The sequence below is a fragment of the Panthera onca genome, chromosome B3 (genome assembly GCF_046562875.1).
Source record: "Panthera onca isolate mPanOnc1 chromosome B3, mPanOnc1 haplotype 2, whole genome shotgun sequence".
In the NCBI taxonomy this organism is placed as follows: Eukaryota; Metazoa; Chordata; class Mammalia; order Carnivora; family Felidae; genus Panthera; species Panthera onca.
Window position 1 is genome coordinate 118,008,969 of NC_138344.1, and position 16,601 is coordinate 118,025,569.

The 16,601-nt window shown below is 42.6% G+C and overlaps 1 protein-coding gene across 3 annotated transcripts in view; it reads right to left on the minus strand.

Moving 5' to 3' along the window:
* HEATR4 (HEAT repeat containing 4) overlaps positions 1-16,601 on the minus strand; it is a 49,001-nt gene that overhangs the window by 25,956 nt on the left and 6,444 nt on the right. For all 3 annotated transcript variants that reach the window (XM_060617320.3, XM_060617322.3, XM_060617321.3), the window contains exons 2-7: positions 12,957-13,907; positions 11,593-11,780; positions 10,441-10,581; positions 6,152-6,355; positions 4,795-4,938; positions 1,214-1,393 (exon numbers count right to left, since the gene is read on the minus strand). In XM_060617320.3, coding sequence (XP_060473303.3) covers positions 1,214-1,393; positions 4,795-4,938; positions 6,152-6,355; positions 10,441-10,581; positions 11,593-11,780; positions 12,957-13,864 — 1,765 coding nt within the window. In that variant the 5' untranslated portion in view covers positions 13,865-13,907. The remainder of the gene's footprint in view (positions 1-1,213; positions 1,394-4,794; positions 4,939-6,151; positions 6,356-10,440; positions 10,582-11,592; positions 11,781-12,956; positions 13,908-16,601) is intronic.

Sequence of the window (16,601 nt, forward strand, 5' to 3'; positions counted from 1 at the left end):
TTTGTTATGTGGACAATGCCTGTAAGTTAATGTAGAGAATGGAAGCATGATGTGTTTGAACAGGGGTGATTTTTTTCTTTTAATTTTTAGAAAGTATTCTTTAGTATTTACATCTTTTCAATTAAAAGTAAATCTGTGGGGGCGTCTGGGTGGCTCAGTCAGTTAAGTGACTGACTTTGGCTCAGGTCATCATCTCACAGTTGGGTTTGAGCCCCACATCGGGCTCTGTGCTTACAGCTCAGAACCTGGAGCCTGCTTCAGATTCTGTGTTTCCCTGTCTCTCTCTCTCTCTCTCTCTCTCTCAAGAATAAACATTAAAAAAAAAAAAAAAAAAGTTAAATCTGTGGTGGGGTGCCTGAGTGGCTCAGTTGGTTAAGCATCTGACTTCGGCTCAGGTCATGATCTTGCAGTTTGTGAGTTCAAGCCCCACGTCGGGCTCTGTGCCGACAGCTCACAGCCTGGAGCCTGCTTTGGAGTCTATGTTTCCCTCTCTCTCTGCCCTTCTCCTGCTCATGCTCTCTGTCTCAAAAAATAAATAAACATGAAAAAATTTTAAAAAAATAAAAGGAAATCTGTGGTGAGGCTCCCAACTGGCTCAGTCCAAAGAGCATGTGACTCTTGATCTCGGAGTCCTGAGTTTGAGCCCTATGCAAGGTGTAGAGATTATATACATACATACATAAACACACAAACACAAACTTTTTTCCTTTTTTTTTTTTTTTTTAAGTTTATTTATTTTGACAGAGTGTGAAGTGGGGACCGGGGGTGGGAGGGGGGAGGGGATTGAGAGAGAAAGAGAGTCCCAAGCAGGCTCCATGCTGTCAGCAAAGAGCCCAACGCAGGGCTTGATCCCACAACCCTAGGATTGTGACCTGAACCAAAATCAATAGTCAGATGCTTAACTGACTGAGCCACCCAGGTGCCCCTAAACACAAACTTCTTTAAAAAGTAAATTTGTATGAAAGGGGACATGGTTTCTAGGCAAATGCATCCATGAAATATTTAGGTACCACTAGGTGGCAATGTACCCATTTTGGAAAAGTACCCTAGGAATAGCTATCTCTGGATGTTCATAAACATAAACCCAAACCCTCTAATACAGTAGACATCACACAGCATGATATTGGAGAAGAAAGGATCAGGAAAAGCTGATGGTGAGATGTCCTGTCTTTACCCCATATACCCAGGTCAGAAGTGACAAGGAGTTACTCACCCTTTAAAAGGGCAGTCTGCATGATGTCCCGGGCAAGGGGATTGTGTGACTGTATGGCATATTGGCATACTGCTGCTGCCATCCGCACATTGGCGTTTTTATCACAAAGAGCAGCTTCCAGGGCAGGCTGTAGAACCTCTGGCAAGTCCTTGATAGATGGGGCCTTCACGGTCTCTTTGTCTATGATCAAGAGAGACCCAGGTAAGAAGTGCTAGCCACGTTGATTTTCCCTGAAACACAGCTTCCTTCCCATAGCCACACAGTGGTCGGCCTCAGTCTCAGTTGCAGATGCTTACTGCTACTTAATAAGAGTTTAGCTGAGCCCCTGCAATGGGCAGGCTTTTATGGCTCACTTCTGTGCTGGGTATGCCAGTTCCCAATCCTTTATCATCTGGCCTCTAAAGAGTTGGATTCAAGCTGCAGAAGGTTTCTAGCCAGACGATGGTGACCTTCACCATTAGTTTTAGTGATGAAAATCAACCTATTTACCACGTATATTTTTTGTATTTATAATAATAATAATAGCAATTATATTTAGGTAGTGCTTTGCCAATTACAGTGTTTTCATGTTATCCCATTCAACCTTCTAGCCCTCATTGACGTAGGCAAGGCAGGTATTAACTGTAGAGCCCACCTGAAATGTGAGTTATTTCAGGAGTCTTTTTAGGTTTAAACAGACTCACAAGACTTATAGGCCACACAAAGCACCAGTCTTCAGAAGAATATAAGATAGGAGCACAGTTTGCCAACAGGGTAGCAGCAGGCATTCCTTTTGGCCAGAATTCATGATGCAGTTTGTACAGCATTCCATACATCCTTCTGGGGACAAGTGCTATGTTCCACAGGAGTTAGTATGTCTTAGAACAACTCCATAGATATAATTCCAGGGTCCACAAAGGGTATGCCTGTTATTAAGTGACAGCATTCATGGAAGCCCAAAGGATGGTGCCCCTTTATTTATATTTCACTTACAGTTTTTTCCAGTCCAAATGTGATTTATCAGAGTTTATTTTTATCATAAACAATGTTGCCTATAAAGATAGTTCCTATCCTGATCAGGTTATCTGGGCAACAGGTAGGCATTTTAACTAAAGTTCAAATTCTCAAGTAGAAGGGGAAGGGGCCTGTTAACCTTTCATCCACAGTTATCCTCATTTTAGAGATAAGAAATTTGAAATTCAGATAGGCTAACTGACTTCCCAAGAAGAAACAGCTGGACCTGTGACGAGGAATTTTAAGATTTCTTATATGTCCAGTTTTATTACTGCTGTGGGCTACTCTGCCATTTGTTAAGAATAGGCTAGATGGAAACATGTATTTTAGGGGAATATGTAGAAGTAGAAGTCAAACGAGTATTTCAAGAAATAATGAGTAAGACAATTTTCTTTGAGAATGTATGGGGAAGAAACAAGACAAAACAAATCAATCTAGACACCAACATGTGAAAGGGATCAAATGGAAGGCATAATTCGGAGCAGACAAAAGTGTTCTTTGTATGTGTGTGGAAGATCTGGGGATAAGATTATAATAATCAGTTGCTGCCTACTGAAGGTTTTATCTGTGCCAGGCACTGAAAATACATCATCCATTTAATACCCAAGGAAATAAGTATACAATAAAAAATGTATATGTGGGGCACATGCAACTCTTGATCTTGGGGTCGTGAGTTCAAGCCCACATGGGGCATAGAGCTTTTTAAAAAAAAGTATATGTGTGGAAGCATGTAGTGGGGCGAATGAACCAAGTCTGGGTAATGGGGCAGGGAAGACTCTTCAGAAGAGTTGATAGCTGAAAATTGAAGGACAAGTATAGAAGTTAATCAGGTAAAGAGAAATGAGTTTTCCAGCAGATTTAAAAACCGGTAGCAGAAATGCCCTTTATCTGGAACTTGGTAGATAGAAAGTAAGTGAAATGAAACTTTAAAAAACCTAACAACTTCGTAGAAATAAAATTAGTTCCTGCCATTAAGGAGTTCCTTGTCTGGTAGGAAAGGCAAAAAAGCAAACAGACTATTATGATAGACTAATAAATATTAGGACAGAATAATATGAGGATGCTACCAGCAGCAAAGAGGAAAAAGTGCCAGTCCAGGCTTCACATAAAATGTGAGGGCATTTGAGAAATAAGTCAGTTGGTTTTATGTCCTTTCAATAGCACTTTATCATTTGGGTCCTTCTGTGTTGTTAAACTGGCGCTTCAGCAGATTACAGTTCTGGCTGTTGTGGATGGGAAATGTTCCTTTTTCAGTGCTTATTACTACTAAGGAAAAAAGCTATTGACATTGCTTTCCCAAAAGATTAAGACCATTGGAAAAAATGGCTGTGTCCTTAGTTCATTTTATAAAGCTAGCAAAAACTAAAACTTAACAGAAGTAAACTAGCAAATGTAATAAAACATTTTAAAATATTAACAAATCAGGACACCTAGGTGGCTCAGTCAGTAAAGTGTTGATCGACTCTTGATTTCAGTTCAGGTGATCTCATGGTTTGTGGGATCAAGCCCTGAGTCAGGCTCCACGCTGACCATGCAGAGCCTGCTTGGGATTCTCTCTCTCTCCTTTCTCTGACCCTCCCCTGCTTGTGCTCTCTCTTCTCTAAATAAACAAGCAAACAAATAAATAAAATATTAACAAATCAAACCCAGTGGAGTAATAAAAGAATAATATATCATGATCTGTTATAGTCTAACAAGAGAATTCATCGTGTGCACAAATTAAAGGAGAAAAAACTAGGAAATGGCTGATAAAATTCACTCATTTTTATAATAAGTAGAAAAGCCTACATGCATGTTGGCATATATTTGGAAAAGCACAAAGAAAGATGTGAAATGCCAAACTAACATTGGTGACTCGGGAGTGCCATGGGGTGGGACTAGGACTGGGAAGTGAGTCGGGGGAAGAGAATTCCCTCTTTTTATATTCATCTGTTGACTGATGAATATACAAAAAGGGAAGCAGAATGAGTAGAATCTATTGGTTATGGGAAGAATAAGGATTTGTCCAGGACTCCCAGGGCCCTGACTCAGCAAATAGATGTATTGTAGGGCTGCTGATTGAGATCTGGAAAGTGGGGAGGGGTCTATGGCGATTAGTTCAGTTTGGATTTCAGATGTGCTGTCAAAAGAAGTGCTAAAATAGAGTCAGGAGGGGAAAGTGAATTGTGTGTGTGTGTGTGTGTGTGTGTGTGTGTGTGTGTGTGTGTGTATACACACATACATATATGTATGTATATTATACCACTGCCAACTACAGTTTCTTTTGATGACTACAATGTATACACACACACATATATAATTTTTGGCTATTACAAATGGGATCTCTTAAGGTGGAACAATGTGGACTTCCATGAAACTGCTGAGTAAATAAAAGGTAATGAAATGTGATGTAAAAAGCACTGGACCATAAGTCGGGAATTTTAATTTCATCTCCGTTGATGATAAGCTGTGTGTATTCAGGCCAGTGTCTGGGCCTTGGTTTCCACATTTGTAAAATGATCTCAGATAAGGTTGAAGGTCTGCACCAGTTAACATTGTGGCTGTGTTGAGTTGCTTATATTCTCAAACAGTTCAATTCTGGCTCTGACCTGAGTCCCCTTGGCTGGTGGCAATCCGGGGCCTTTCTAAAGCAGCTGTAGCACATGTGATGATGGCTCGGATCCGAATGTCATCATGCATGTCCCCCAAGCCCCGCAGCAGGCCCTCTACTGTCTCATGGTGCCACTCAGTAACTATGCCACAGGGAGGGAAATGAGAAGAAAACCATCAGGTTAGAGTTAGTCTGCTTTCTCCTAGGACAATTCAAGCAAAACATTAGCTCAGACAAATAAAGGGCTCCAGGGTTCTTTGGGAAGTTACTTCTCTGATAATCCATGGGCCCTCTGGGGCAGTTCCCAAACACAACTTCACCCCCCCATCCCATTTTATATTCTATCTCTGTTTAAATAGCTCTTCATTGTTACCATATGGAAAATAGGGGTGATAAAACATAGTGATTAAGGGTACTTTGTTGTCAAACATACCCAGTTTGGAATCACAGTTATTAGCTGTGTAACCTTGGATGAGTTACTTAACCTCTCTGAGCTTAATATTTCTCATTTGTAAAATGGGAATGATACTAGAACCTACCATATTGAGCTACTTTGAGTATTAAATGAGTTAACTGGACAAAGTATTTAGCAATATGCCTGACAAGGGCTCAACTGTTAGTGGTTATTATGTTTCCCTGCCTTTGAGGGCTCTTCTATCTGGCTTTCAGGGTCTTCCTCACTTTATTGCTAACTTCTCTGCAAGCATCAAGTAGGTTTTTCTCAATCTCTTTCAACTCTTTTTTGTTTATCTAATCTAGTATATGTGATGGATTGCCTGTTTGTCCCACGCTAATTAAACTAGTCTCGTGTTTTGCAGGCCAGCAGCCCTGAGTCCTCAGGTCTTATAGCTTTACACAGTCCTTGCTAGGCCTTTACTCTGCCCTTAGGCACTCAGCCTTCTACGCCCATATCTCCAAAGGCAGAATGGATATATGAGAATCCCAGCCTCACATACACATTTTAGAATAGGGTTATTTATACCACAGCCAACTACAGTTTCTTTTGATTACTACATTTCCATTGCTTGGACAGCATATTTCGTCATTCCCTTCTTGCATCATTTATTGAGCATGAAGTTTCAGAGGTCATGAGACAGGCCCTGTCTGCGAAGAGTCCTCGATGTGGTGATAGTGAGTATGCACAAATTTCTGAAGTCAAACCTGCCAATGCAAAGAGCCTATACGTCAACTATGATTGTGTAAAAGTCTCTTCTCTATTGTAAACTTGAGGCAACCAGATTTGTATGTTTCGCAAGGAATGGATTTTGAGAGATTGAGAAACTAGTCCAAGGTAAGAACTTCCTCCCTAAAATATATACTGCTATCTCTGGACCCACCCCCACCCCTTCACTTACTCAGAGCCCAGGCAGTCTTCCATTCCTGCAGCATCCGCTGCAGCACCACCAGTTCCCAAGTCATAGCCTTCTCTTGGGATTTTTCCTGCTTCTTCAGCCTCCTGGTCTTAATGGGCACATCCTCCTCATCCACCTGGAGCAGCAGATCCTTGACTGGGGTGGGCAGAGCAATCCAGCGCGGGACTCCTTGCACAGGCCTGCAGGCTGTTCATTAGGGCAGTGTGAGATAGTCTTACCCCAGTGCCCTAGACCCTGTGTTCCCAGCTAGCATTAAGGCGAAACAAAACTCTTGAGAGCAGACTTTCCCGTGATTATAGAGAGTTAGGAAAAGTCCTGATGGCAGACATGATAAAGCCATGCTGATGGAGGGGGTGGGGTAGGGGGGGATAGAGATCTGTGCAAACCTTTTTATAAGTTTAATCTTTAGGAACATAAATATGTTTATATGTAATAAGATTTTCTCATAAAATCCAGTATCTGATATATTGCAGTTTAGGTAGAGTGTAATTGTCCATTCCTAGTTTATGAGGTTTTCTTTTTTTTTTTTTTTTTTAAGTTTATTTTAGTAATCTCTACAACCAACATGGAACTCGATCTCATGACACTGAGATCAAGAGTCGCATGTTCTTCGCTGGAGCCAGCCAGGTGCTGGTTTTATGTTTCTTTTTAATGTTTTTAATTTGGGAGAAGGAACATTGCTACAAGCTGCTAAGTTTGAAAGGTTTTAGTATCTCTGACTTTTTCCTCATTCTGACCAATAACAGCTGGAAATTTGAGGACAGAAGAGCATATTATATAAATTTGGTTACATTTTCTAGACTTGGTGATCTCCCTGGTGTCAAATTCAGAAAGCCTCTTCCTAAGAAGAGCAGTTGTGTGGAGAAGGCAAAACAGATAAAAACTTTTCCAGATTACCAAATTCATTATCTGCTGCATCACTTATCAGTCTCATGCTCTAATCTGTCACTACCAATGGTTTGTGTTTCTTCCAAGATTTCATTCTAACACATTTAGATTTGTTCTGAATCCATTCTTCCCTTTGAGCAAGGAAGGCAGTACCATTTCTTTCTTCTAATGTAAAGAGTCTTGTGAGACTCGAGGGCAGTTTAGTTCAGATGCCCATACAGAGCATGCCCTCCGAATGGTTCTGCCGCAGGTTGGTCATACTGGAGGAGCTCAGTCACCCTGTTGAGGGCTGGCTTCCTTTCAGTATAGGGTGTGCAGCCAGAGTGGTAGAACCACATCCAGACAGGTCAGCTCCCAGGGAGTCGATACTTTGCCACATGACACTCCACCATTTCTTTCCTCTCAGCCTGCTTGAAATCCCTCCCAAGAAAGTGAGACATGGCTGGATTAGTTCCTTTCCTCCTCTGTCCCCCTGCTCAGGGAGTTAAAAAAGATGTGGTGAGAAAGTCTTGAATCTCTGGTATTTAACCTCCATGGGAATAAACATGCACAACTGCCAACACTAATTCTACTTCTGGTCCTTTAAGTTCTAGGCAGGCTAAAACACACCCATTAGCCACGTTCTATGTCAAAAGTCCTCTGAAGATGGGACGCCTGGGTGGTTCAGTTGGTTGGGTGTCTGACTCTTGATTTTGGTGCAGGTTGTGATCTTGTAGTTCGTGGGATGGAGCCCTGCATTGGGCTCTTCACTAATGGTGCAGAGCCTGCTTGGGATTTTCTCTCTCTTCTCTCTGCTCCTCCCCCATGCTCGCTCACTCCTCTCTCTCTCTCAAAATAAATAAATGTAAAAAAAAAAAAAAAAGTCCTCTGAAGGGAGCACATGAAGAAACAACCTTGTGGCTTTCTGTGGTATAAAAGGCACAGTATGCTTTTTAGCAGAAACAAATGATGCCTCTTTGACTTTGTACCATAAGACCTATGCTTAATATATAAGAACTGTAGTGATCTTGTGGGCACACTAGAGTTTTATATCATGATTTGGGGGAAATTAAGGCTATATAGCAGTAAGTACACTTTGTATCTTGAGAATTTTTGTCATTTTAAAGAAATTATCTAAGTTTTTCAATTCAATCAAAATGGAGAGTAAAATAATCTACCCACATCTAACTCCAGGAATTTTCCTTTTTTTTTTTTTTTCAGGTTCTCTCATACCTAGTATTTCCTGAGATAAGGAGTAAAATAGTTATAAGAAGGTGTATGTATATTACTATTCTGACTTGCCTTCTCCCAGAACAATTTCAAATACTATTTACTTAAAGTAGGCTCCACACCCAACGTGGGGCTTGAAACTCATGACCCTGAGATCAAGAGTTGCAGGCTCTACCAATGGAGCCAGCCAGGTGCCCCCAGTTTCAAACACTATTTAAAAAAAGAAGTTTTGGAAAGATTCCACAGCTTCTGTTCATTAAATATTCTGTGTTCTAGGGAAGAAGAGAGCAGGCATCTAGCACACTAGGGAAAAAATGCCTGTGAGGCAGGTGGTGAGGCATCTGAATGCAGCAGGGGGGTTTCTTTTTTTAATAACATCTTTGTGGTAGAATTCACATACTATAAAATTCATCCTTTTAAAATGTATACATTTCAGAGGTGCCTGGGTGGCTCAGTTGGTTAAGCATCTGACTTCAGCTCAGGTCATGATCTCACACCCTGTGAGTTCAAGCCCTGCATTGGGCTCTGTGCTGACAGCTCAGAGCCTGGAACCTGCTTCAGATTCTGTGTCTCCCCCTCTGTCTGCCCCTCCCCTGCTCATGCTCTGTCTCTCTCTGTCTCAAAAATTAAAAAATATATATATATATATTTAAAAAAATTAAATGTATACATTTCAGTGGTTTTTAATATATTCACAGAGTTGTACAACTATCACAACATCTAATTTTAGGATATTTTTATCCCCCCCCAAAAGAAACCCTGTGCCTATTCCTCGCTTCCCCCAGCAACCTGATCAACTTTCTGTCTCTGTGGATTCGCCTCTTTTCAGAGGGGAGGACATAAACAATCCAGTTGGCTTCTGGGAAGGTAGTATACTAATAATAAATCCTTGAGTTTGTATAGCACTTAATGGTTTACAAAATGCATTCACAAAGTCCCCTAAGTATCAATAAATATCACAAAAATCATTATTACAAAAGTGCCTTGCTGTAGGGACAATTAGTAGCTCTAATGAAGCTAGTGAAGCCCCAGAAGGTGATTTGCATAGACCCAATCAAAGGCTTTGTTGGGGTGCTTTCTCCACCGCTACCGTTTCTGTTCGCCAGGAGGCCCATTGGAGCAGTGACACTGCAAAGAGAAGGGTCATGGGACATGGAAGCATAGTCCCTTGGAGGATGGGCACTTTTCGTTTCATAAGCTCATTTCCTAGCCATCTCTCTTCCCTCTCTCTTTCAGAATCAAGAATGATACTCTCTTTTTGAAGATTTTTTTAAGTAATCTCTACACCCAACGTGGGACTCTAACAACCCAGAGATCAAGAATTGCATGCTCTGGGTTCCTGGTGGCTTGGTTGAGTGTCTCACTCTTGATTCCAGCTCAAGTTATGACCCCAGGGTCATGGAATTGACCCCCCCCTCCCCCCACCCCCCCCCCCCCGGCATTGGGCTCTGTGCTGAGCATGGTGCCTGCTTAAGATTCTCTCTTGGGATGCATGGGTGGTTCAGTTGGTTAAGTGTCTGACTCTTGATTTCAGCTCAGATCATGATCTCACGATTTGTAGGTTTGAGCCCCTAAGTCGGGCTCTGTGCTGATAGTGAGGAGCCTGCTTGTGATTCTCTCTCTCTCTCTCTCTCTCTCTCTCTCTCAAAATAAATAAACTTAAAAAAAAAAAGCTGTAAGAAACCTGTAGCAAAAACAAGAAAAAATTTTTGAAAAAGATTCTCCTCTTTCATGCTCTACCAACTGAGCCAGCCAGGCACCCCAAGAATGATATAAAACAAATTTAGAACAGAGGATGACCCTAGTACCTGAGGCAGGTATGGGTCTGAGAATGGAATGGGACGGTAGAGCCAGCCCAAAGGGACAGGACAGTGCTGGATCAAGGGTTCAATGTACTTCTCCTGGAAGTAAAGGAAGAAAATGGGACCTGCCTCATTAGTAATTACCAGCCCTAAATCTCTTGGTTACATCTAAATTTGACCTGATTTCAACTGAATGGATGTTCCACAAAGGTTCTTCCTAGTTACAGTTAGTGTTTTATAATTTTATGAGATGATTTTTAGTTGGCAGGAAGCGACTCTGCTACATGCTGGTGATGCCCAGCCTATAAAACAGGGTCCTTAAAGAAATAGCCACACTTCCCTCATCACCCCTATTATCCACTTCCCGCTTACGTGCTTCAGGAACTGGCTGGGAAGTCCACCTTTCTGGGGTTTCAGGGAAAACTTTGGAGAGCTGCTTCTTGTACCTATTGAAGTTTTCCAGGAAAATATGGTCTCTCTTTGCACCAATCTGGTGAATGACCTGGACTTTATCTGTGAACAGATAAATAAGGAGTCCTTAGTACCACCCTCCTTCCTGTCTTGCTGGGTTTTCAGTCACCAGGATCAGACCCAATTTCCTTTTGCTTTACTCTAAGCTCTTAGGACTTACGGCTACCATGATGTGGGGGCATCCCTTGAAAGTGATTGTTGCTTGGAAATATGAGCTGGTGGCTTCATGGAGGCTTGAAACCAAAGCAGAACCTGTCTAACTTACAGGCATTGTCCCCTATTAAAAGTTAAGTACTAATAAAGGGAGATTTAATTCATTTCCTACCATTCATAAATACCTTCATCTGAATAATTCTGTTAAATGCTTTAGAAAGACTTTCAGTTGACAGTTTAGGAAGAAGATGGGGGCAAGAAGAATAAACAGCTTGGAACATACAGACCTAGACCGTGTATCTTGGAAGCCCAAGCATCTAAAGGATAGCAAGATGGAAGGGGAAGGTAGTGGACATTTATTGAGCATGAGCCAAGAAGCATTATAGATGCTTTCTTGTCTGTACTTGAGGTGCATTTTTGTTAATATCATTTTACAAATAAGGTCCATAAGGCTCAGAGGGATTACATAACTTACTGAAGGTTAGTGGAAAGGTGCTAAGCCAGGCTCCACTAGACTCCAAATCCCACGATTTTTTTCTAACATAGCACCTCAATGGGGGATTATCTCAAAGGGAAAGAAAGAAGACAAGAGGTAGTTGTTCTCAGAGCCAAATCTGTTTACTTTATGACCCCACCCTCCACAGCCTCCTTAGTAACAGAAAGGGATAGAGAAAGGGGAAGAGGGAAAACAGTTTCGCCTGCACCAGATACCTGCCTGCCCCTCTCCCCCCCCCCCCCCCAAAAAAAAAACCTGTGCTGGTAACTAGGGGATGTTGCCATGAACACCTTGGTCATCCAGAGCCTCTTGTCCACACTCATGACTGTTTCATCCCCTGGCTACTTTCCACCTCCCTGCTCCATGTCCACCCAGCCCCCAGCACGGCACCCCAGCTCTATTACCAAAGTATATTTCCTGTTCAAAGGTGTTGTCTGTGGAGTAAGCAAACTTTCCAGCTCGAGGATTCACCTGTCGAAAGTACCTCTGGTTCGGGGGCTGGCAGATGTTCTTTCCTTTGATACCCTCAGCAGTCTTATTGTTGCCAGGCATAGGTTCACCTGTCTGCACTTGAGGCAAGTAATTGGGCAATCTTAGCAGGAGGGAGAGAGGGAGAGAAGGGAAAGGTGGGAGATGGACCTCCTGCTTTCCATCAGACCCACAGCTCCTCTTTAAGCTCACCTCATACACACATGAGCATCTGGAAAACACCTATGTTTAACTATTCACTTTGCTCCCAAGATGCCCTATGAAGGTACCTATCAGCAGCCAACTTCCTCTTCCTCTAATAGAGCCACTCCTGTAGCCACTGGACAGTATGACAGAGTGGCCATGCTCCCAGCGTTACCCTTCTTAAAAAAAAAAACAAAGACAACAACAACATTGGTGCCCTTAGAGATTGCACTGACGTGGGGAAGGGAACCAATTCTATATTATTTCACTTCATTATGTATGTGCTTATTTCATGCCTGTCCACCCCGTGAACATATAAGCTCCTTAAAGGTTCCATATCTCTCGTTTACGTTGTATTCCCAGCACTTTGCAGAATACCTGGCAAGTAGTGGGAATGCAGTTTATATTTATCTAATAAATAGACAGATTAATGGATTCCCACTTACTTTTAGTTCGCTTTTGGGAATCAGGGACATTAGACTAGCTTCAGTCTTCCATCTAGCTATAAATGAGAAGGAAGCAACCAGAAATATGCAGTAATCTTCCCTCAAATTGTTTAGTTCTCTGTCCTGCTGCCAGTTCGTTTTTGAGGCACTGACACATTGGCTCCTTAATTCAAAGCGAGGCAGGACCAAACCTTATTTTCCCCATGCATACATTTCTGGGAGCACCTGGATAGTAACTGGATCAGCAGAATCGCTCAGTCTGTTAGGAAAGACCCAAAACCAATCCCTTTACAGGCAGTGGTTCTCAACTGGGGGTGACTTTGTCCCTTAAGGGGACATGTGTCAATGACTGGAGACCTCTCTGGTTGTCACAACTACAGAGTGTTACTGGCATCCGGTGGGGTGTTACTAAACATCTTACAAGGTATAAGGCAGACCCCCACAACAGGATTATCCAGTCCAGGATGTCAGTAGTGCCTAGGCTGTGAAACCTTACTTGAAGGAGATCTTAGAGAGTAAGTTGGCAGTGGAGAACTCCAAGAGGTTGATGGGACAGCACATTCTGAAATAAGGAATGTGAACTAACGCAGGAGTCCTGGAAGGGGAGCCAAGCATTCTCAAAGGTGTGCCAGAGGCCTCAGCCAGTCTACCTATAGTAAACAGGAAGCAGCAGCTCTGGCTTCTTTTTCTCCTGGATTGGCAGGGTAACACTTTGATCCTCAAATTCTGCTGTTTCTTCTTCTTCCAGCTGTTTCAAGAGCTCTAGGTCACTGGTGGAAGTAAGCTCATCCCGGATGTGGCTCCAGTCGTACTGCTGGTGCAGAAAGCTCTGCCACTTGTTGGGGGATACCCGAGACCTTAGGGGACGCTTGCTCTGGATCCATCGGGCAGTGCGCTTGTTCAGCTTTTCCAGCACGATGGCTTCCCAGGCTCTGGCCTCCTTCTCAGGAGGTGGAAGCCAGGCTTCCCTCACTTCCAGGTTCACATCTGGAGAAAGTGACAGACGTAGCACGTCCGGATCCCTGAAGGAATGAGGGATGAGAGGGCAAGGTTTTTCCTGGACTACACTTGCTGGCTTTGATTCCTTCAGCTGCTTACGTTCAACAGAGCTTTCTGTCTTCACAGCCTGGGAGGTGACCCTTGCTGAGGGACCTGAAGAACCCAAGAACTTGAAGCTGATAGGTTTCTCATATTGGGCCCTCCTGATCTGGGTAGGCTGCATGATGTGGTCTGCATTATAGAGATGGTCAAAGTTGTACTGGCTGAAAGGGATGCTGGAAAGCCCTCGCTGCCACACCACCTCCTCAGAGAAGGTAAGGTTTGTAGCAGCCTTTTTCAGATATTGGTTCTTGAGGTGCACACAGCGATGTGGGCTAAAGTGGTAGACTGGAGGTACACTGGAGACAGAGGCACATTCCTCCTTGTTCCTTGGTTTCGAAGGAGTAAAGATCATGCCCCATCCCAGCCGTGGGGGGAGTGACTGATGGAAATGGTGGGAAAGAAAGGTCTTCCCATGTTGGGTTCTGGTCATCCTTTCCCAGCAAAGGCTTCCTTCCATACTGCCTGGTCCAGATGCAGGGTTTGGAGGTGTGACCAGGTATCTGTTGAGGAGATGGGAGGAACTGATGAGAGCTCTAGGTCAGCAGAAATTGGTAGGCCATAGCAGTACAGAAAGGGAAGAAATGGGAAGACAGATAAGGGGAGCAGGGGTGGGTCCAAGTGGGGAGAAGCCACGTGAATTAGAAGAGGGACAAAAAAAAAGAAGAAATGGTGAACATTCTAAATATTCCTTGTATCAGCCCCTTGCTTCCAGTTCTGCCATTTGTTCTCAAATCTCAGCCCTTCACTTTTCCTCAAATATTGCTTTATGTATGTTCAAAAGGCTTATTTATAGCATAAAGTTCAGATACCTCAGCCTGGCATTCAGGGTTCTCCATGAGTGTGACCCCAGTTTATGACCTTGTCCGACTGTAACCTCTTGAGTCTCTTAGCTCATCTCCACCCATTGCTCCCTCCACAGAGTGGAGCTTCCTTCTGTGCCCGCTGTGTGTGTTAGCACACTCCATCCTTGACAAATTCTGTCCATTCTTCCAGGCCTAGGTCAGTTCCTACCTGCTCCACAACTTTCTTGACCTTATCCAGGCCTCCATGTCCCACACAAATTTATAAATCACTCCTACTCTGTACCAGTTTCTTATCTGCGTTTTTAGTTCCAGTATAGTTAACATACAGCGTTAGTTTCAGGTGTGCAATTCACTGATTCTGTACCAGTAATTTTAACTCTCAATCCTGTGACACCTCACATTGTTAAATATTCGGCTAACTGTACTGTCCAAGGATCAGGTCTTCTGTCTCTGCTGCCCTTCCAAATCCCCCGGTACTTTACCATCTTACTACACAGTCCTCACTGTTAAAGTGTCTAACAGCTACAGGGTATTTCACCAAGTAGGTAAATCACCTCCTCCTTAATTACTGGGGCAAGCTGTTTCCATGTTTTAGCTAGCTTACATTTACTGCTTTTTAAAAAATTTTCCTTCTGGGGTGCTTGAGTGGCTTGGTCAGTTAAGCGTCTCTGACTTTTGGTTTCAGCTCAGGCCATGATCTCACGGTTTTGTGAATTTGAGCCCCATGTTGGGCTCTATGCTGGCAGTGTGGAGCCTGCTTGGGATTCTCTCTTCCTCTCTCTCTGCCCCTCCCTGACTTGCATGGTCTCTGTCTCTCTCAAGGTAAATAAACTTCAAAAAAATTTTTTTTATTTTTTTATTTTTTTCCTTCTGGGGGCACCTGAGTGGCTCATTCAGTTAAGTGTTGGACTCGATTTTGGCTCAGGTCACGATCTCAGTTTTCACGAATTTGAACCCCACATCAGGCTCTGCGCTGACAGCGTAGAGCCTGCTTGGGATGCTCCCTCTCTTTCTGCCCCTCCCAGAAAAATAAATAAACAAACATTAAAAAAATTTTCCTTCTGAAGTCCTTCATCTAATAATGATAATTGACAATAATGGAGTACAGACGTACCTCAGAGATATTGTGGGTTTTTTTCCAGACCACTGCAGTCAAGCAAATATCATAATAAAAGTGGGTCTAATGGATTTTTTGGTTTCCCAAGTGCATGTAAAAGTTAAATTTTAATTGACTGAGTATGCAATAGCATTATGTTTAATAAACAACGTTCAGGGGCGCCTGGGTGGCTCAACTGGCGAGGCGTCCGACTTGGGCTTAGGTCATGATCTTATGGTTCATGAGTTTGAGCCCCGCATTGGGCTCTGCGCTGACAGAGCCTGCTTGGGATTCTCTCTGTTTCTGCCCTTCCCCCACTTGCTCTCTTTCTCTTTCTCTCTCTCAAAATAAATAAATAAACTTAAAAAAAATGTTCATACCTTAATTAAAAAATGCTAACCATCATCTGTGCTTTCAGTGAGTCATGATCAGAGATCACCATAACAAATACAATAATGAAAAAGTCTGAAGTATTTCAAGAATTACCAAAATGTGACACAGAAACACAGAGTAAACAAATGCTGTTGAAAAAAATGGAAGTGATAGACACAGGGTTGCCACAAACCTTCAATGTGTAAAAAATGCAATCTCTGCGAAGTGCATTAAGGTAAAGCACAATAAAATGAGGTGTGCCTGCAATTTGCTAAGGGCTTTACATGGGGAGGATATTACAGTCTTGAATGTGAATGGGAAGAAGTTGAGGCTCAGAGTGGTTAAGTAAATTGCTTCAGGTCACACAAGCCATAAGCAGAAGAGCCAGGTTTTAAACCTAGTTGCCAGATTCCAACTTAAGAGCACTTCACCTCCATGCCACATTGGCTTCCCAGGGCTTGATTGATGATGATGATTGATTGATTGATTATTTCTACTTTCTTCTGTGTATGAAATCTGACCTATTGGTGTACTTCTTTTTGTTAAGAGCCTGCTGTTATCTAGATGTCACTCAAATTAAGTCATACATGATTAATATGATATCCCGCCAGGATTTTCTGCACATAAGACTGAATTTAGTTGTTCCATCTCTTCACAACCATGAAGGCAACATGGCCATGAGGGCACTGAGTATTTTAAAAGTTAATGTAAAAAAGTTATGGCAAGGTTAGAAGGTGGTCACAAGTGATACTTTTCCTGAAACAGTGCCTACTCTTACTGGTTGAAGATGAATTGTTAGATGAAAACAATATTAGTGTTCTTGTGCCTTGTGTATTGCCTAATAGAACATTTTATCATTCTTAACACGTCAGTGTGTCAATATCCTGCTCCTATGATAGGAGGCATTTGATCCTAAACACCTG